The following is a 22,034-nucleotide window of genomic DNA, read 5'->3' on the forward strand; positions in this document are numbered from 1 at the left end:
AAGCCAAATGGTCCAATTTTGTGGTTAAAACATATCAAGATAAGGAGTATAGCAATTCGACTCGAGCCGAGTTAAGGCCCCTCCTATCATGAAAGCTAGAGGTACCTCAGCTGTACAAAGCACAGCCAGGCCCTCTAGAACATTAGTTAAATACATCGTAACAAATGTTTTAGTACATATTGAATAGAAATATAGGAAAAAAATTAATTATAAAAATAATTAAAATTTACTGTGAAAAGAAATTTTATATATAAAGTTAACCCCAATTCATTGTGATTTGGAAAAAGAATTTTTATCCAATATTATGTGTATGTAATGATACCAAAAAAGAAAAGAAAGCAAATCCATTATGAGTGCATTATCGGTTTAATAGCAACATAGTTTTAGTTGTAATTAAATAAAGAGTAGTCATAATGTTTCTAACATTTTAATAATTAGAAAAAATATAGAAAGCCACAAAAACCCGTCACTATCTTCAACATCAATAAAAAAAAATACAAACTTACATATTTTTCTTTCTTTTTTGAGAGAAATAGCGAGTTAATCTGTCCATTTAAATCATGTCTAATAGCATTACAAATAGATGAAAACATTATCTAACCAAATAGTTATAGAATACGTATAACGAGTTTAAATAAAAACGTGAATTGCCATATTTGTAAATCTACATATGCAAATTCAAATCCAACAATTTGTTTGATTGCAAATATGTCTTCTTAATCAAAATAGAATTTTCTAATAATATTTTGTAGAGTGACACTCTAAGCTAAAAGCCTCAATACTAATTTCCACCACCAAATGCATTCCTTTGAAAACTGCAATTGTTTTAGCTAGTCAAATCGACAAAATATTATTAACTTCTTTTGCCAAATAGTAATGATATGTCCAGTTCTATGCCTAACAATCATCTCAAACTCTAATTACATTATCTATCATTATGGGCAATAAAAAGGGATAAGAGTACAAAGTCATGTAGAACCAGTTTAAGTAAAAGATTCTGAAATCTAATTTTGCACTTCTTTTATTTCCAAGCTATCATTTGCTAAAATTAAAACCATGAAAATAAACTACCTATTATGGATACAAGCTAGTCATTCAAAATGTTGAATGAAGAGATATAAAATATTATCTTCACATTCTAAATTGCTAGCCCCAACATTTATTTTACCCGTCATCCACCTTATCCAATTTATAAGCACTTTTCACAATTAATAAACTTTATATAAATTAAAATATAATTACCTATCCATAAATTAAGAGATTCTGGTTAATTTTTAATTTAATAGGCATCATTTTTTTCTTCCTGATCATCGTTTACCTTGGATTTTCATTTATTAGATTTTTTTCTCCTCTACTGTAGTACTATCACCCTATTATCAAATAACAATTTTAATAAATAAAAAATTAGAATTAGAATGAATTGCATAATGGTGTTATTTATTTTATGAGGGAAAAGTAGTTACAATTCTTTCATTGTTAGCCTAAAAATTCTTCATGTAATCACCACCCGTCTTGTTGTCAGCCTTTTCCAAAAATAAAAGGATCAAAAAGTAGTTTCAGAATAAATAAAATATAAAAAACTAAAAAAAATGTTTCTTTAGATTTGGGGAAAAATATTCACAGCATCACATACCTATTTTGGACAGAAAAGAAAGTCAGATGAAGAAGAAATAGATGAGAAAAGCAATAAGCAAAGGTTGCTGATCAAGACGCAAAAAATGACAAAAAAAAAATATCAAATAGTATATACCAAAAAGAGACATTAAAAGTAGAAGATCATGAATCATAATTATTGGACTATGGAAGAAAGGAAATATCAAACCCATTCTTGATCTCCGATAATGAAATCATTCATTTAGTTAATTATGGACAAAAATGAAAGAAAATGCATCAACTAATCAAATAGAGAAAAAATAGAATAAATGATTAATTAGGATGATAGGGGAAAAAATGGAGTACAAAGTGGAAACTAAATAACAAACCTGCAGTGTACATGAGGATTTGTTTAATTATCTTTAATCAAAAAGGAGAAAGGAAATAAAGTGAACAAAAGAAAAAACAAAGCAAAATGAAGAAAAAAAAAAGGAATGGGCCATGTGTCAAATTGAGAGGGATCCACTTGGCAATCATTGGAGCTACTATAGTAACTCCACTTTTTTTTTATATAATAGGTAGAAGAAAAGGGGGAAAAAGAGGAAATGATCCCAAGATCTTTTACAAACATAATGATAAAAAGATAGTCTAGATCGTTTTATTCGGTGAGAGAAATTCAATCCCTTTGGTTTATAGAGAGGAATTCAATTCGCTTTTTTTTTTTTTAAAAAAAAAAAAAAAAGAAGAAGAAGAAGAAGAAGAAAAGGAATTCCATAACTTATGAGGCCATATGGATTGTGATACTTCTTCTTCTTCCTTTTCTTTTTATTGGCTTTTTCTTAATAAATAAATCTTTTTGGCTAGCAAATAAAAGATGGAAAAAATGCAATTTTCATCCCCAATGTTTGGAGTATTGGATAATTTCATTCCTAAAGTTTCAATCAAAATACATTTCATCCTCGTAGTTCTATAATTTCGACTAATTTCATCCCTAAAGTTTCATGCAAACACATTTTATCCTCATATTTTCATAAAATTGACCGATTGAGGAAAATTGAATGATTGTTAACCAATTTGGACAGAGTATTATCACATGACTAGCATGCCCTGTTAATAATTGTATTATTAATATTTAATTTGATTGTTTATTAAATTATATAAATAATAATGAGTGTGTTTGCGTAAGAGATTATTTTTTTCAATTTGTGATATAATATATGTGAGATAAAAAAAATAGATTAGATGATCGATAGACAATTTAAAAAAACATGTATATGATCAACAAAACAAAAGTTTGCAAATAAAAAACAATCTAAACAATTCTTTCTTTCACGTTGATATTTTTCTTCAATTGGTTGCAATGGAATTGTTTGAAAGATTTATCCAATTGGCTATAATGGGGTTATTTCTTTCGATGACTTCGTTTCCTCTCAATCTTTTTGTTCAATTTGTGATTAAGAAGAGAATAATGGGGGCTGAAAATTTTTTAGTTTTTTTTTAATAAGAAAGTGAATTAAAAAACAATTTTTGAGGTTTTTGTTGATCCAATATTTTTTTGCATTTTACTAATGTGCATGTTGTGGTCAAGTGATAATATTCTATTCAAATTACTTGGCAATCTATCAATTGTTCTTAATTAGTTAAATTTATGAATTTATGAGGATGGAATGTGTTTGCACGAAACTTTAAGGACGAAATTCGTCAAAATTATAAAACTATAAGGATGAAATGTGTTTTGACTTCAACTTTAGGGATGAAATTGTTCAACACTCCAAACAATGAGGATGAAAAGTGCATTTTTGCCAATAAAAGATCCATGAACGGATTATAATTTGACCTTAATTGTGGATATTCCAACCACCAAAAATTAGAGTCTTCAATTTAATCTAACAAGTTTGTCCATTCAACCCTTGAAGTTTGTAAGAGAAAGGTGTATTGAGGACTTAATTATTTAGGCAACTGGAAGTTTTACGGAAATGGTACTCTTTTTTATTTTTATTTTTTTTTAAAAGGAGGCCCTAATTACATAGAGAAAAACTAATAATGAGAAATCACCACACAAAATTTGGCGGACTTCATCCAAAGTATGATCCAAAAACAAACAGTAGTGTAATCCCAACTTGCATGCTTCAGTTTAGCCATTCTTTAGATATCTAAGCAAAAATTAACCCCTCTTCAACTTGGGACTTCAACTAATTTCAGATGCATTTGCGTCATATTTGATTTAATTTTGATATTTTCTGTCGTCAGATCTATATATATTTATGTTATATTTTATTTGATTTTGATATATTTCTGTCATTACTGCAGATTTATTAAATTGAATGATCTTGTCTACAAAAAAAAAAATCAACTAGATACCCCATCGAGAATTGGACTCCACCTCCGTACCTTCATAAATTTTTGGTCGCAGAAAGACAGACGCCATGTTGGTTGTGTTGTAGTACCAATGACCCAGGCTCAATTAGGAATGGTGCAGTACCATTTGATCTGGCTCAATTAGAGAAACAAGTCTGCTGATCCAAGAGGAAAAGTTTTCATAATTGGGTGGTGGCTGCCGCATATAAAACCCAAGAGCCCACAACGAACGAGGCACTGGTAACAGCCTTCAGGACCTACCAAAAATTTAGTCCAGCAAGTGCAATGGTACTCAATTTGGCTCTGTGGAAATTTCTACCAAAGATACGATCTTTTTGTTTTTAACTACAGCAAGAGGACAATATTTAGTCGGAGTGTGATTTTAATTATGGGCGTAAACGAGACTAAACAAACCAAATGTCTTTATATTCATGTTTGATTGATTATTTTGACGAGTTTTCAATTTTGTTCAAATTTGATTTGTTTACTTCTCGAATCCAACTCAAACGCAATTTTATGAAACTAAATTTAAATTGAACTCGAGCAGTTTTGAACTTTTAATATGTAAATTTTCCTCTTATACTAATCGAGCCAAGTTCAAGTTGAATTTGAAACTTTATTAAACACAAAATACTATTTAAATTTAGTTTAATTAGCTAGCAAATCAAACTCGAAAGAGCTCTCATCAAACCAAACTTGATTCAGGTATCGAATAGCTTGATCCATCTCTCGACTCTAATTCTAACGGTTCTTTTACTAGAGGTCTACTAATTATTTTTTTTCCTACATTGATTATTCCTTTACTGTCACTGATCATCATTCACAGTTGACAAAACTTTCTTTGTTGCTCCATATTCTTTTATGTTAACACACGAACGGTGTAAAGACGAGTACTTTAACAGCTATACTCATTATTTGCATGTTACAGTACGAGTCAACATTATCTCTATACCATATGAGACCAAAAATTATCCAAACAGTTAGAATCATCATTATTAACAACTATTACAGTGGATTCAATTCATTCACAATTACCTAAACAGTGGAGTGTCCAATTTTGTTTTTTCCCTTTTAGAATAGTAATGTTGGATTAATGTCAGTTTATGTGCGCGTAAACTCAGAGGGAAAAGGTGCACTAGCAGTTAATATGTTTTGTTATGGGTTGACAAGCAAAGAAAGATTAAGATCCGTGATGCTGATCTGATCGGAAACCATCTCTGTCATCATTTCTTTTGACACCAATTTTTTTCTCCTGCGTGTCTTGCTAATCTGCGTTGAAAACTTGAGCAAATCTTTCGTTTATATACATATATTTTTTTTGACGAACGACGCAAGTCTAAAGGTTTTAGACTGCAGCAATGCCTAATGCCTACAAAAAGGATTAAGCCATTGACTAATTACCTAAAGAAAATTGATTCCTTTCAAGATTAGGTGGAAATCCAGCCGAATGAGATCAAGCAAAGAGGCCTAACTTGATACGTCAATGATAATTCAACCTCTCAAAAACACACACAATTATTTTGACTCCAACCAAGCGTGCAAAGTACTCTTTTCAAAAGTGATGAATCTGTTCATATTTAACCACTAGTTAGCAATAACGGACCCTAGGTTTTATAAGCAGTTCAACAAAACTTTTGCTTACTTAAATGATTTATTGGAGTCATTGGCGAATTAAAATTCATTTTCAACAAAAAAAGAAGCATAGCATCATGTATTAACCACTGCTTTAATTATCTATTAATTAAGGATCTAATCTATTTGATAATGCCGAAATTTTGGATACTATTTGGACTTCAATGGATTTCTATATGCATAGTTGAGGATAGAATAAACAACACTATGGCAGACATGATTTTATCTCAACATTTGATTATTGCCTTTAGTTCCCGTATCCTCCTAAAATAGATGCATGGTTCGATTAATTTGCAGCACTATTATTGTTCTTCGAACTACGCCAACTAAATTCCTTTAGGATATCCAAAAAAAAAAAGGTGATGAATTTGGTAGCTCCTAATTTGATATACTTCTTTCTGCCATCCAAGCCTAATGTTCTTATATTGAGTCCCTTTTTTTTTTTTTTTTGTTGTTGTAATTGTTCTTCGTTTCTTACATCACAACAAAGTCAGCCTATGAAACATCTGCGTACCATTTGTTATATATGCATGTTGATGCTTCAAAATCTTGGCCTAATTTATGAGGATAATATATATGATAAAATTATTCAAGTTAGGTAATCTGTTGCACATACACTTTTTTTTTTCGTTCTAAATTAATTGGGATACAAGTCAAACCTGCCTTCTGCATATATATTGTTGGGTAGATAAGGCTGCTACCCTATTTTCGTAGTCAGAACACATGACATAATATGTCAAACTCAACATAGACTGACCGCATAAAGAATTCTCAGGAGCAGTTTCACCTTCCTCGCCCCTTTGAGTTGGACGTGAAAACGTAGACGCCAAGATCTTATAATAGGCAAAAATTATATACTAATTTTTTCCAAAATATTCTTTTTTTTTGGTGGTGATATTTTTAATGTTTTTGAATAAATGCATCATGAGGATTTGTTTCTACGAAATTTTATCGTTGAACAATTTGGGTTCTGGAAAAACTTCACTTACCTTTTTCCAGATTGACAAATTTATTCGTGCTTATATTTATCTTCAGTTGCGTCTACCTGTCTTATTTTAATTAATTCCAAGTAATTTCTTAATATGCAAACTTTGAAGTCAGAATTGGACAGAATTGGACAAGTCAGAAAATTCACGTAGCTGAAGCTTTGAAGTCAAATTGTGACAATTCATGAATTATCAATGCATTTCTAAACTTCCTAAGAAGTCCTAAAAATGGAGTTGGCTACATCGAAAGTTCTGTAAATGCATGAATCTTTAAACCATTAGAGGCCACTCTTCTTTATGCACTTGGTTTAGCATGAATTGTCACCATACAATTGTATCGGTAGCCCCTAAAGACCTTATTGCTAAAACAAATAAAATGAAAAGTTTAAAGAGTACCATTGATATGATTCCTGTTAAGATGTGTGTATTGTAATCTTCTATTGGATCATCACAAGGAGCAAGCAAGGTGAAGATTGCAACGCAACTATTGGAGTCCCTACTTCCCCTTCCCCTACTCCTGTGCAATGAAACATTATTATCAACTTTGAATAAAGTTGGCCCGGTTTCCTTCAAAACAATTAAATCAACTTTTTTTTTTCACTTGTTAACAAAAAAGGAGATATATATTATCTCATGTCTAGTGCTAATAAAAGAAATGAGTTTTATATCCTCAATGGATATTCCCGCTAACCTTTATTTAAAGTTAGACTTGAAGACAAAGTGACCGATCATATCATGATCATAAGTGAAAACAAATGTACCACAAAATTCAAAGAAAGCAGAGAAAACATGTGTCATGCGCGGAGCTATTACAAGTTTTTGTAGCAATGGCGACTTGTTCTATTTAGCAATCATGATTTATGACCAAGGAAGAAAAGCAACAGAAAAGAAAGAGTAGGTCCATCCAACCCATCTCTCAACTCCATCATTCTTCCACGGAAACTAAAACACAATATGGTCCTCCATGATGTAAGCCCTCTCCTGATTCCAGCCCCCCAATTCTTCTATTGGGATTGGCATAGCTAGCTATAATATAAATAAGATGTTTCTCAAACCAAATGATGTAATAAGGATGTCATGGTCATGGAAAAAGAACATCCTCTGAGTAAAGGAATGCATAGGGACCAAATAAGAATATGTGAATTAGTTCCACAAGAAAGAGAATATAAACTTGTGTGATGTTTTTGGATCATCTTCCCTGTCTCTTGTAGGTTCAAGAATTTTCTTTTTTCCCCTCTTTTGAATTTTCATCTCCCTCCCTCTATTTATCCGACCAAGAAAAGGATAATATCAAGTAATGGTAATAGGTAATCTGGGATTTTCGTAAATCAAACATCACAAATCGTTCACGAGGATAAAATCTTCTCCAACCCCCCCTCCCACACCTCCATGAAAAGGGAAAAAAGTAAGAAGATGTGAAGCTCAGGCATATATACTGCAAGTACAATGGGGGTTACCATTAAATTAGTATTTTTGTTCCGGCGAAAAGACTACTAAGTTGATTGTTGCTTCTTGTTTTTTCACAATTGATTTGATTGTTTGATTTCTGGATGTAGTAATTGATTATGTAGTCATCTTGTCCACGCATCGCATAAGCTAGTCCAACTAAGAGTATCATAACCGACGTTAAAGTATGAGAATTTGGTAATTTACTTTGTTCATAGGCAATGACTGAATTCTTTTATCATAAGTTACTACAATTATGGAATGTTCACAATTTTAACTACACCACAAGGATAGCTTCTGATTGGATTGGGGTTTCTGTAGAAAATTTTTTACATTTTTCGTGAACATATTTTTTAATCATCTTTTTACTTTACATACATCAATACAGTATATATATTTTTTTATATAAAAACTCCTAAAAATAGCAATTCAAACATGTTTGAAAAAAGAAAAAAAAAGTTCAACTGTTAAAATTTGGACAAACTTAATGTAGCCGTTTAGGACCTTAGGTACAGGAAATGCACTGTGTTTCAGTCTCGTTGTACTTGTCAGCTGTGGAAACTAAGGCAAGGTAGGCTACAAGAAGATGAAACAAGGAGGGCTAATAAATACAAGTCAATTATCCATGTCAACCCACGAGGAGAGAACACCAAATTGCTGAAAAATTGCAAAGTCTACAAGTCAAATGATGAGTGACTTGGCAATATTACTATTTATTTATTTTCAGGTTGAAAACTTTGTCGTGCCATAAAAGTCAATCCAGGCCATAGAAATATACAGGGGGGTCATATCCTGATGGCTAATAAGATAAGAGTTGGCTACTATACACACACTCGGAGTAGGTAAGCAATTACAAAATTTACAAGGGTTTTAACAAGCGTTCTTTGGTGGCTGATGCTGACATGAATTAAGTATTCAAAGCTACTTATAATGGGGATTGGACGGCTGAGGAAAAGAAAGGAAGTTTGGGAGTTGATTTCCCTTTAATGATTCATTCACTGAGCCTGAGCGTGCGATTTCCACACGTCTACAAACATTATACTGTATACAATAATTGAATTCCATATCTTGATCAAGTGTTTTTGAATGACAAGCTAAATTAGAAATTTTTTTTTTAAAAAGATTTTGAACCCAAAATTTTATTATTTACAGTCATTCCCCTCTTCTTTTTTTAAAAAACACACATCCTCGAGATGAGCTAGATTAAGTTGTAGCTAGCAAGACCTAGCTTTTACTCAAGTCATGCCTTTGATGTTTTTATTAATTGTGTAATCAAATGAGATTGATGGCTGAATTTTGTAGGATGAAATTAATTTAACTAACAACTTTTGTCAATTATCAAACGAATGGGGACAATAAACAGGATGCAAAACCAACTAGTCCTGGTATAGAAAGGAGGACTTGGGGTAGCACTTTTGCAGCAGTTGAAGTTGATTTGCAAATAAAGCAGGTCAATTGAGGACAAATTTATATATCCTCCCATTAATTAGATGAAGCTTCTAGGCGATCCATGCCAAAAAAGTGATAGGAGGTGTTGGCAACTTCCAACTACTTAAGAGCAGGCTGATTTCTGCAGCTTAGAAAAAAACAAAACAACCTATATTTGTTTTCTTGAGCTTAGAAAGGAGTCTACTCTACTATGGAAGTAGTGTGAAAGGGCTTCACAGTAACATGATGATGGCATTGGATGATGGGCGGCGCCCATTTTTCATGTTTTTCCCAGTCTGTCTTTGTACCTTAAATTGACGTCCAAGAATGCACGTTGAATTCAAAAAACATATGGACCATATCGACCACTTCAACTCAATAATAAAGTTATGAAATTTTGGAATGAATTTTGCAACTCGGTAACACCTGTTCAACTCATCACCGCTCACAAGACTGAAGAGCAGGGCAAAAATATAGTACCAACAAACTTAAGACGCTGCTGGTTTCTTTATCATCAGTGCAAAATTGAAAGTTGGTATTCATTCTTTACCAAGTCGCCTGATTGACACGTGATGCCGTGGTTCTGTGTAGGTCTGTCCAAACCTTGTCTGGCGTCCTTTCTCAGACTTTTTCTTTTTCTATTCTTTCGTTTTTTTTTTTTTTTTATGTTTTAGACATCAATATTACCTCAGAATGATATCATAAAGTGAGTGGTCTAACTACGCATGAATATCACCTCGCGGAAGAAATAATAGTAGCATGTATTTTTCTATTTGAAGATTGTCATCGTTTTTGGTCTTGTCAGTTTTTACAAATTGGATTAGTTTGGTTTTCCGTGTAATCACTACATTTAATAGTTCACCAAGTTAATTAGGCGGTCATGGTTTAGCATTACTCTACTAATTCATTCGTGAATTATACGTTAGTACGCGCAACCATGAAATGCCATTACTTCTTGATCAATCATCATGACGAAATAAGGATGTATTCTTACTACAAAACAAATTATCTTCCCCGTGATGGAAGGGGTGGGGTTTATTTAATACATAATTAGACAATTAATTCTTTAGAAGTTCTTTGAATAGAGGAAGCTAATTCTTTGAGAATTTCATTGTCTTGCCCCAAAAAAGAAAAAGAAAAAAAAAAAAGCTAGCATTGCTATATTTATGAGGAAAAACTCAAAACTTATATCAACTACGTTCACATCCTGTCCTTGTATGGCAATTAAGTTTTGTTTGAGCACTGCGGGTTCATTGCATTTTTAGCCCATTTAACTAACTTTTAAATCCACCCGTCTAGGACCGGTGGACATGGCCAAACCTAAGTTAACAACCAAATGAGGCCTAATCCTTGGGATTATCAAGTTTTGATCAAATCATGTTTACTTAAAAACAAACATAGATTATCCAATTGCAAGTTGGAGCTAGGGACAAGCGTGGAAGTTTGTGAATTGACCAGCAGGTGAATGTCTGAGTAGGAGGCGATGCACTTATTTTAATCCCATAATTGTGCTCCTAAATATCATTAATGACAACTCGGTCCAACTCATTGGTGTAACAGAATTGGTAGGAAGAGGAGTCATAAACCATGACATGAACGTCATGGGTCAAGCGGTCATTTTCTCTATGGAGAGAACATTCTGCAGTGCAAAAAATGACAAATAGAAACATCCAAAGAGTGGATGGCTGTGACCTAATTCCCTTTTGCATCAGAAGAAAGTGACCCTTATTTCTGTCTTGAACTCAGAACAGTTTGCAATTTTTTGGGGGGTCAATACCTCATTTTGTCCTAGCTAGATAAACAATAAGATTAGTCAGAGCTAGCCTCACAGGAATACCCTCTGCTGACCCTAATGTTGCTTGTCCCGCATTAATTTGACACGATCTCCACAATTAATGACCTCCTAATTCTTTCCTCGGAAAGTTTTTGTTGTGCCATACATAGAATCTTTGTTGAGTGGAAGTATGGTTCATAAATGGATAAGATATTAAGTTTAAGCTGACAGATTTAAAGGCAAACTAATCAATAAAATTAGCATTAGCTTCTTATGCGTGAAAAATTAAATAAAGCTAACAAGAAGTGTAGAAAGATTTTGACATAAAGACTGTACTACTTTCCAAGGGCTAGAACCAATTGTAGTGTCATTTTTTGATAAATGATAAATGTTAATTCAAACAAGTACAACGAACCACTACTCATGGCTAAAAAAAAAAAAAAAAAACTATAGTTCTGCACTCCAAAGAAAGTGAAGTTTATTTCCCATTTTATATAGTTAAATAAAGAAGAAAAGTGGTTATATGTTGACTTGAATGGTGTAATTCTAGAAGAGTCAAAATTACTCGTTTTATAAGCATATAAAAAATAAACATATTAAACTCCTACATTTTATATTCTTCCAAGTTTATCCTTACAAATTATTTATATAACATTCCACTTATTCCCTTTTACGGCCGACCATTTTTTCCAAGATGGTTTAAGAAACGAATGCCACGCCAGAGGCAGTAGCGGCTGAGAGTTTGCGAGTACAACATTCTTATAGTCATTAACAACGTACTACCCTCACGAACCAATGCATGACATAATAAAAGTAGAAGAAAAAAGAACCTATTAGCCTTCTAAATCCTATTACGTTGTTAAAAAGAACCATGAAAGAACACATCATAAGAAGCTGAAAAATAATTTATAGGCATTCCTTACATAATAGAAGTCAATCCATAAGACATATGTTGAGAAAATGACATGATAAACATAAATTTCAAGTCCCAACACTTGTTTTGCTTTTGTAACACAAAAAAAAAAAAAAAAGACAAAGGAGAAAAAAAAGCTTGTACCTTTCTTTCATGAGTGTATTCTTGATTTATATTTTTTCTTAAAAAAATTTTAGTCATCAAAATAAGTAGAACCTACTTCTTTTATCATCAAAGTTTCTTCATATTTAATCAGATGAAATTTTTCATCATTTACTTTAAAAATGTTAGCTTTTTATCCCTTACAAATTCAAGTTAACAAAATTCGATCCCATCCTAAATTTTTGACTATTTTTTAGCATAAAATCACAATGTGATTTACGTGTAGTTATTTTTTTGTGTATTAAATGGTCAGACTTTTAGTAATAAAAATGAATATGAACTAGGACCGATCTCACTTTTTTTTTCTGAGAAAAATGAATATGGTTTGAATCAGTGATTCATCCGAATGGAAGATATATAGGAGTATCAATGTTATCTTTATTTGTATTATTTTCTTATATATGTTATATCTATTAATTTCAGATCTATATGTATCTGTGTCATGTTTGTTTGATGTATTTTATACCATTAATGCAGATTTGTTTGAATTAAATGATCTTTTCTATCAAAAAAAAAAAAAAACTCAAGTAACTTGCATATTGATTTCAAAGTTTGTACTAATCGAGTCAAATCCAAATCGAAATTGAAACTTTACCCAACATAAATTGTTATTTGTCTTTGGCTTGATTAATTGGAAAATAATTTAAACACGTTCCTACCAAGTCAAATTCAATTTGAACATGAAGTAATTTGATTTATATTTAACCCTAATCACACGAGGTCACTCCCTTATAGTACTAGAATTATACCAGCAAATTACGTGCCCAATTAGATTACGGGTCTTGGCGAGTTGAGGATAAAGGATATGTTATGGCCAATGGGCAATCGAATACTGTTACAAGTCACAGTCAGCCGCTTGACTCACCCCACGGAGGATGGACCCACGTGTCGTGTCACGCGGGCTTCCAATCTGGACCCTACGCGTTGATTTTCTTTGACTCTACAAGCCACACCCTTGCCGGTCATAATAAGTAATAACCACAACTTTTTCTTTTTTCTTCCCGAAAAGGATAAACCAAAATAAGAAATTAAAATGCATGTTTTATTTTATCTATATCTGAACTCTTGTTGGGAATTTGCACTTGCAGCTGCCACCGTATACATACAGCAGCAGCCGCGGATGGACTGTTCAAAGCAGCGTAGAAATATTTATTTGTTGACCCTTGTGTAGTCAGAAATTTATCAATCTTGACCGTGGAAATCGTCTTTCTCTAATAGCTTTTCTTTCTTTTTTTAAAAACAAAAAAAAAAAAATCAATACTGGTTCTCCATTTGTCCTTTCTTGGTGATCCGAACTCGTAATCTGTTAGTTATTATATATGCCTAATTGGGTAACTTGAAAATTTTTGGTCCACAATTACCTTATCCCTCATCAGTATAAGCTCTCTTCAACTGATGAAAACTTTTAGGTTTATTGGTTAACTCCAATATATAGTTGCTTTATTTTAGAAACAAGAATATTCCGCTCTTGTAATTTTAATCAAGATTGTTGTTCAAATACAACACCTAGTTCTTTTTTTTTTTTTTTTTTTTGAAATATACGGGTTTGTTTGGATAGAGGATTATTTGCCAAAATTTATTTGTGTAGCCTGGGGAAATATTGGGTATGGTTTGCGTATATAGCATCTATATACATATTCCAGAGGGTTTGAGTGAAAATATTATCAGTTTTTCTTTTTGTCAAAAATGAAATATCATCAGGTGATACTCTTATATTTCTACATTTAAACTTTTTTTTTTTTTTTTTTTTGTTTGGCACAGAACAAAATATCAAACTCCAACCAATTCTTGCTAAAACTATAATGTACTAAAGTACACAAGAAAGAAAAAGAAACGTCACAGTTGCATATATATGTGCATATATGGTTGTTAAAGGTCCTCTCCAAATTTCATGCATTTTTGAAGCTGTGGAAAATGAATCGCTGACCGATGTCTTTTTTTCAACATGTCAAAGTCAATTTCATTCTCCCGTAGATTGTGTATTAGATTTTGCAAAGAAACGCGAAATTCCAAGAAACAAATGCAAAGGGTGTCACTGTCCTTGCTTTTTGATGAAGAAATTTAATTCATGGAACTCACCTAACTTGCCTTTGAATTGTTTGTTTGATTTACACAAGTCAAAACAAAACAAAACAAATCCCGCTTGGCCTAGCTTACATCAATACATTGCGGTATATGATTCAAGGTTAAGAGAAAGTGCCTAATTAATTAAACAAGTTTGAGTGGACTTAAGACGAAATAATGACTGACTTTCAAATTAATGCATCTGATGCCTTGCAAGAGTCTTTCTTTGAAGTCCTCTCAGAAATTATAGTCCACATAATCATATGATTGACACCAATTGAGGATATATTTGATTAGAATATCCCAATGGGAAAAACTGAACGATGCCTTGCTGCTTCTGTGATTACCCCTCATATCTTTTAGCCAACTGTTTTTACGTTGAAACGTAATGGAATAACAATTTCCTTTCTTTTGTAGGCCAAGCGGTAGCAGACCTAAAATTACTTGAAGTGAAACTTTTTATTCTTTTGTCATTTGATGAAGCCTCACAATTTTCACTTTTCATTGTGATTTTGTTTTCTTTTGTGCTGGCCTTGTGCGTCTTACTTCTCAATTTTGTTGGTTGTATATTTTGTCTAGCTATCTCATTATAAGCCTTCCAATTTTTCATCAATTTTAATACCGTCCAAAGATACCTGATTTGGAAATCTGCAGACTATCAAAATTTTGGAAGACTTTCATCTTCATGATTTGATTGCAAGTTCATATCCTGTTGGTGTCTTTAGGAACAGCTAGCAAAGCCTTTATTTCATGAAAATTAAAGCGACTCGATCACTATCGGCTGGGAAAAGATCATGGCCTCGGGCATACATCAATGAAGATATTTTGTGATCAAATCATAACATATAAACCATACATTCTACAGCGTGAAAAAATGCAATTAGTTGATGGCATTTTAGTTTGATTTTTGTATTAAAACATTTGGCATTATCAATGTTATCCTTCATAAAACTGACATGAGTACCTCTTATGAAGAAAATCTTCAGCTACTCAATTGATACCATCATTCTACTGCTTTATTCGCTTATTTTTTTCTCAGATCAACTGCTTAATTCTTTACGATTAATTATGCCTCATTACACCGTGATTCACTGTAGGGCATCAATTCAGATAGAAATACATATATCATTCACAATCATATTGAGCCTTGAAAGGGAAGTCTACAAATGGTCCTGAAATTCTGGTTCCCCAGTATATAAAATTTGAGCCGTAGATTATATCAAGGCCAAAGGTACAATATTCGTCCGAAACTGTGATGTGGCAGCCAGATTAAATTTCATCATCATACCATCTCCCTTTGTTAATAAGCAACAAGAATAAAATAAATTCTGTCCAGAAAAAGAAATTAATATATGTATTCTAAAGTGGTCGCGAGCAGAATAAAATATTTTACTATCAAAGAATTCGATTCAAAAATTCCTTCTTCATTAATCAAAACAGTTTTTTTTTTCTCATGTCATAATATTTCAATATTCTCCCTTGCTTTGTCTAATCATCATCTATTAAAATGTCAACCAGATTCCGGTAGTTCCCTGTCCGTACCCTCCAACCGTTTCACATACACTAGTATGTGTGTGTGCGTGAGAGAGTCCCTATATAAATTACTCATCACCAAGCTGCAATTCCCTTTCATACAAGCCAAACTTAGAAAGAGGACAGAGCTAGCCTCAAACAAAGAAGAGGAGAAAAGCTAAGAAATCAAGAAACTATTGCAAATCAAGAAAGCAATCAGAGAGCGGAGATGGCAGATGAGTTTCAAGGCGAGGTTTGTGGTGGGAGTTGGTGGAATTCATCAAGAAGCATGTTTGGATCGTCCCCTTGTTCATCTGGGATTCTTCATGACTTGGGAAGCTTTGGATGGTCGACTGACTTTCTAGACTCGAAAGCAAGGTCTAGTGATGATCAGTCTGGTAATTCGGCTAACTCTGATGGTTCTATAGTGATTCAAGATTTGCAAAAACCCAACCAGCCTGAGTCAGCCAGCAACCTCTCTATAGATTCAACCCTCCAAATTTTGGGTATTGGCCTTTCATCTCCATCAACAACTGATTGGGATCGAGCTTTGATGTAAGCTAGCTAGCTCAAACTCCTTAAACTCCTCTTCTTTTTTTTTTTGGTATTATGTCCCATTATTAATTATCTTTTCTTTAAAATCTCAGTTGTGATTTTTTTAGACATTTATCCCACTAGTTTAGACATCATGGTCCATGCATTTGTTGCCAAATGCAAAGTAGCGTATAGTTAAAGATATTCACTTTTGTAATGATATGGGAAAAAGGAAGTCAAGTTGATCAATAAAGTTATGGTTCTTTCTGCTTGTCATTTTGTAGGCATGGGAGTAGTAATGGAAGGTCTGATCAAAGCAATTACCAACCCATGCTGCAAGAAGACCACAATTCGAGCATGAATTATCGGCAAGAAAGAGGGCTCGATAGTTGTCCTGCCGATCAGATCCAAAAGGACTGGAGTAGTACTCTCAAGAACAACTTTTCCACCATAGTTGAAGAAGATTCTTCCATTAACTCCTTTAAATCTTCCGGGAATCAGTCTTTGAATTCCATCACCACCTCAAGTCAATGTACGGCGGCGACTTGTGCTGGTGTATCCACCAGCTTTCCAATTAGTTCAGCTTCCTACGGTTATTCTTCAACTTTGCTGCAAACCCTTTTCGATACTGAAGCATCTCAACCACAACAATCTTTATACGGAACCCGGCCAATGAACTATCCATCTACCACAAGTTACCAGAACGAGTTTTCACCTTCTTTGCCCAGATTTTCTCCCTTGCCAAAGCTACAAAACACTAACAGCTTGCAACTCTCGACCAACCCGAACTTCTGTAATGGATCAGCTGCAGCTTTCAATGATTTGCGGGTCAACTTTTTCCCTTCAGTTCAGTCGCAGTTTCCCTCGTCAACGTTTAACGAGAAACCAAGTCTTCCGAGCATCACTGCAAAGGTAAAGGTTTTTTACTTCTAGCCTTATAACGAGGGTTCCATTCTCAGTATCCCTTTTTTTTTTTTTTGGGGGGGGGGTAGGTTCCATTCTCAGTACCTTTATTTCCCCTAGATCTCTTTCTTCTTCTTTATTACCTCTCCCTTTCTTTAAAAATGAATAAAAAAAATAAAAAAGATTGTGAAACTAGATTGAGAAGTCTGATGATTATAAGCCACTAGGGTTTTACACTTTTACTCAGTACTCAAAGTTGATTCATTTCTTGAAAATTTTCAGGTTAGTAATGATGGAATCCGAGGTTTAGGGTCCGTGGCAAAGAAAAGTAGCAGTGAACCGGCATTCAAACGTCCTCGTATTGAAACACCATCGCCATTGCCAACTTTTAAGGTACAATAGCCCTGTTGATTAAGCTTTTGACTAAAGTGATCTTTAAGCTTTTTCTTTAATTACGAGTCAAGATCATTATAACTACAAAGAAAGATGAGACGTTTTCGGCTTTGATATACCAGGTTCGAAAAGAGAAGTTGGGGGACCGAATAACTGCCCTCCAGCAATTGGTTTCACCTTTCGGAAAGGTAAACATCTGGATTTTGTTTTCCTGCTTTTTCTGAAATTACTATTCATATAGGGTTAACTTGGTTTATTAACTATGTTGCTCTTACTTTCAGACAGATACTGCTTCAGTTCTCCATGAAGCTATTGACTACATCAAATTTCTACATGATCAAGTCAATGTAAGTCGTCCTATTATCACTTTTTCTAGAATTTTTCTACATGATAAAGTTCAAAAAGTTAATCTAAATATTCAAAACTATGAGAATAACATTGATATAATTCTTTCCTCATGAATGGTTTTAGGTGCTAAGTACTCCATATTTGAAAAATGGATCACCCATTCAGCGTCAACAGGTATGGCATTACACAGCAGTATAAGATTTTCCATAGTAGTAATGTTTTCTATGACTTCCACAGACTAATGTAAGTGAATTACTAATATGCTCTGCAGGCTTCGGATAAAGTAAAGGATCAAGAAGGGTCAAAAGAAGACTTGAAAAGTAGAGGGCTTTGCCTGGTGCCCATCTCGAGTACCTTTCCAGTTGCTGCTGAGACTACAACTGATTTCTGGACTCCGACATTTGGGGGCACATTTAGGTAGAGGAGGAGGAGGAGGAGGAGAAGAAGAAGATAATAAGCTCAAAACTTTACACGAAGGAAATCATATAGTATATACTAGCTAATAACAAGTTAATCTCATACTAATCCTGAAAAGTTGGTTGGATGAGTGAAAACTGATCAGATTGCTGTAGTAGTATGCATGTATTGAAGAAAAAGCAAGACAGGAGAAAAGGGAAAAAGAGTAAGTGGCCCTCTCCAAGGAAGGGAAGCCAGCCAATGCTGGGCCATCTACAGGCAAACATGATGTAGCAGTGCAAATGATTAGGTACCAGGCTACCAGCCAAGGGAAAATTATATAGAGAGCTGTAAGTTTCAATGTTTTAAATAGCTTAATTTGAAGTTGATTAGGAACAGGAACAGGTGCTAAATTTAGCTGAAGGATATAGACGAATTAGTTTCAGAGGACATGTATTGTTTGTGGAGCTGGATTTAGCAGATTAAGGGAATTTTTGTTCCTGTTTCTTTATTTAGATTATTTAAATCAAGGGTTGTTACTTAATTGTCACCTTTTTCATTCGTCCAAATTACCTGATTTAACAAATCAAAGTAGATGAAATAGTGACATATTTTCTTGAATTTTCAGTACTAAAAATGTAAAGTTTGTGGATGGGATTAGTTTTGTTTGTTATGGCTTTTGAATTGTTTATCAATTTGGAATGTTAGTGGAAGTCAGAGGGCGTCCCACTGTTCCATCTTTTAGGGTTTCTCATTATTGGTATGAGCCATATAGCTTTCTTTGTTCATGCACGCGTTGTTGCCTATGGTAGCCTTCCAACCTTTTCTATATTTTGGTACTAACAATGCTCCTTTTGCTGTTTTCACTTGCAAAACAAAGGCTTATGCTCATTCAAGGACCCCTTCCTATTTTTTACAAAAATTTCCTTCACCATGAATTTTGAGTGTAGCTAGCTTTACATCCACGAGGTGATTGTCATCAACGAAAATTTAGCTTTACTCTTTCTTTGGTTGATTCTCTTTTTGTCTCCCCCCCCCCAAGTTGGATAACAAATTCCACACCAAATGGCTCATTAGTTTTTCATCAGTAGTTGTTACTTAATTTTACTTAATTCCCAGATAAACAGACTCTTTTTTTCTCATATAGAAAATAAAAACGTATAGTAACGTCTTAATTTTTTTCAAACTTTTTTTATTAATTCAATTTACCCCAAAAAAGATTATTCATCAAGCAATTGTTCTTTGTGTTCAATTTGTTTTTAGATAATAACTTCTTAATTAACAACATAGATGACTAAAAAAACAATCACCAAAAAGTGACCTGGAAAAGAAAATGTTTAAAAGGTAAAGAAATTAATCCAATTCAACTTTACACACCTAACTTTTTAATCATTTAATATTATGTTCCTCCAACTATGAGTTCAAGTACCTTAAACTAATCGCCATTACTTAGCCCATTGGCACAATGTCACCTTGACTTTTTAAACTTTTTCTTTTGAGTACAATAAAATTGGCGTTATATCATTGTGGCAACACAATTCAGATTTAATTTATACTCTTTGTCTAAATAACGTACCATATCGATATTGACATTCTCTATCATCATTCTTCTTATTATTTCATTTAGTCTTTAAACATCTTAAGGTAATCTCGTTGCTAAATGCAACGTTGTCATTATGCTTAACAAACGTAAGTTCGTCTCTAACGCAAGAAATATGTGATCATGACCATGTCAAAATTTGGATTGTGATGTGCAAAGAAGAAGTAGAGGAGACTCTGAACTGTTTATCTGCTTTGTAGAAATAAGCCTGTTCACTAAGGATAACCAAAATCAGAGCGGAGCCAGCCATTCAAGAAAGAAATAAGGACACTCAAACTGGGAAAGATTGAGCAACTCAATGTACATGGGTAAATGGTGTAAGAATTGTGAGATTTATATAAAGGTTATATATATATATATAGGTCCATTTCTCATGGGGACCTTATCCATCTTTATATTGGTGCAACGGTGGAAAAGTTTTGAAAAATCTCTTACGGGACTTCATTTTCCGAAGGTTCTCAAGTCATTACTTTCAAACTAAAAGAATTTCCATCTGAAAAGAACTGTGATGCTATCTTATTTTGTTTTTATTACTTTTTTTTTTTTTAATTTTTACATACAGTTACAACCGATCACACCAACATTTAGTGGCACACATTTTAGCTCTAGAAGATTGTACAGAAGAACATCCCTCTTATGGGATGCATAAGACAAATATTCAGGATATAGCTATTAATTAGCCAAGCTTGGACGTTCCATTAATGTATTTGGAGTACCACAAACATGATGAGAATTGACAATTGGCAGCGCTAAGTTAACCGGTACCTAATTAATAATGGGACTCGAGATTTTCCTTCTGTAAGACATGTAAAATGGGGTACACCTGGTAAAAAAGAAAAAAAAAATTTGTACAAAGATATTATTTGAGAAGCTTAAATTGGAAGAATCCCACGGACAAGTGACTGATCACAGAAAAGTACTTTGACAGCATGCAGAAACTTTACTTGACAAGTAATTCTTTGGGCTCGAGGGGTATCCACTTTATTGTCTTTCCGTGACAAATGATTTTTGGATCGATCGGATAGTGAGTATTATACCATATATGTCTACAATTCCAGCATCAGGGATCGGTGCCTCTTCCTCTATATCAAGTGTTCATAGCAAAATATTTTTGATCCTACATATATAGGAGATAATTAGTATGAAAGAATACTATAAAGGAAAGGCATCTAGGCATCATTGTGATGTTAATAAAAAAAAGGGTACATGACTCCCGGACGTAACAATCTTGCTTTAGTGAACAAGACTTCTTTTCTCATTTTGGCCAATCGGGGGCAAATTCTACCGTCCATCTTCAATGAGAAGTCTTACTTATTAAAAGGTCCTTTGCCTTTTTATACAAAACTTTGCACCTGATCTTCCGAGGCCTGCCTTTCATTCGAGTACAGCCATAAAGTGATTCATCTGATATTAAAGTAGATCTTTGCAAACTGTGATGGCCAGAAAGGTTTCTGATCCCCTTCAACAATTTGAATATATATGTCTTCAGTGTTGAGAGATGCCAATTGTGATTCATCCGTATCCATTGATCGAGAACTCACAATCACGTACGATCCAAAATTGAGTTTTAAGTATACAAATTTTTGCCACTAAATTGATCAGTAGTTTGTACCATCATAAAACATGTCGTTACGTACGCTAAGATCTTTCTATAGGTGCAAACCTGCCTAACAAACTACAAAGAACATGCATATATCCCATAACGATGAAGAAAATTTCATCAAACACCTTTGTATTTGTCTGTCCCCTTATTAATAAGGGGATTAAAAGATAGGTAAAGACATACCTTACTGAATGCAATTGACATCGAATATATGTTAATAAATCAAATAGAATTGGTAGCAAACTAATGTTAGGCTAAATTTGAATGGTGATTCTATTTCTTGTGCATATATCAATTACGCATAAATGTCTTTGTCCAGAATTAAAGGAGGTGAAAGATAGAAGAAATGCATAGACACAATTTGTTTGTATGTTTTTGTAGGATTCCGA

At 33.4% G+C, this 22,034-nt stretch overlaps 1 protein-coding gene across 1 annotated transcript; it reads left to right on the forward strand.

Moving 5' to 3' along the window:
* Positions 1-15,861: 15,861 nt before the first annotated feature.
* LOC113730859 (transcription factor bHLH112-like) lies at positions 15,862-18,986 on the forward strand. The gene is made up of 7 exons (XM_027255815.2): positions 15,862-16,423; positions 16,687-17,314; positions 17,588-17,698; positions 17,821-17,886; positions 17,980-18,045; positions 18,170-18,220; positions 18,318-18,986. Exons 1-7 carry the CDS (start codon positions 16,098-16,100, stop codon positions 18,465-18,467), a joined length of 1,398 nt encoding a protein of 465 aa, XP_027111616.2. The 5' UTR covers positions 15,862-16,097; the 3' UTR covers positions 18,468-18,986.
* The last annotated feature ends 3,048 nt before the right edge of the window (positions 18,987-22,034 follow it).

Source organism: Coffea arabica, chromosome 2e (genome assembly GCF_036785885.1).
Source record: "Coffea arabica cultivar ET-39 chromosome 2e, Coffea Arabica ET-39 HiFi, whole genome shotgun sequence".
Taxonomy (NCBI): Eukaryota; Viridiplantae; Streptophyta; class Magnoliopsida; order Gentianales; family Rubiaceae; genus Coffea; species Coffea arabica.

What these genes read in the sequence shown, in the direction of transcription:
- LOC113730859 (XM_027255815.2), top strand. Translation starts at nt 16,098, where the DNA reads ATGGCAGATGAGTTTCAAGGCGAGGTTTGTGGTGGGAGTTGGTGGAAT. An exon ending in GATTGGGATCGAGCTTTGAT is followed by an intron (nt 16,424 to 16,686) that starts GTAAGCTAGCTA and finishes GTCATTTTGTAG; the next exon opens with GCATGGGAGTAGTAATGGAA. An exon ending in CACCCATTCAGCGTCAACAG is followed by an intron (nt 18,221 to 18,317) that starts GTATGGCATTAC and finishes TATGCTCTGCAG; the next exon opens with GCTTCGGATAAAGTAAAGGA.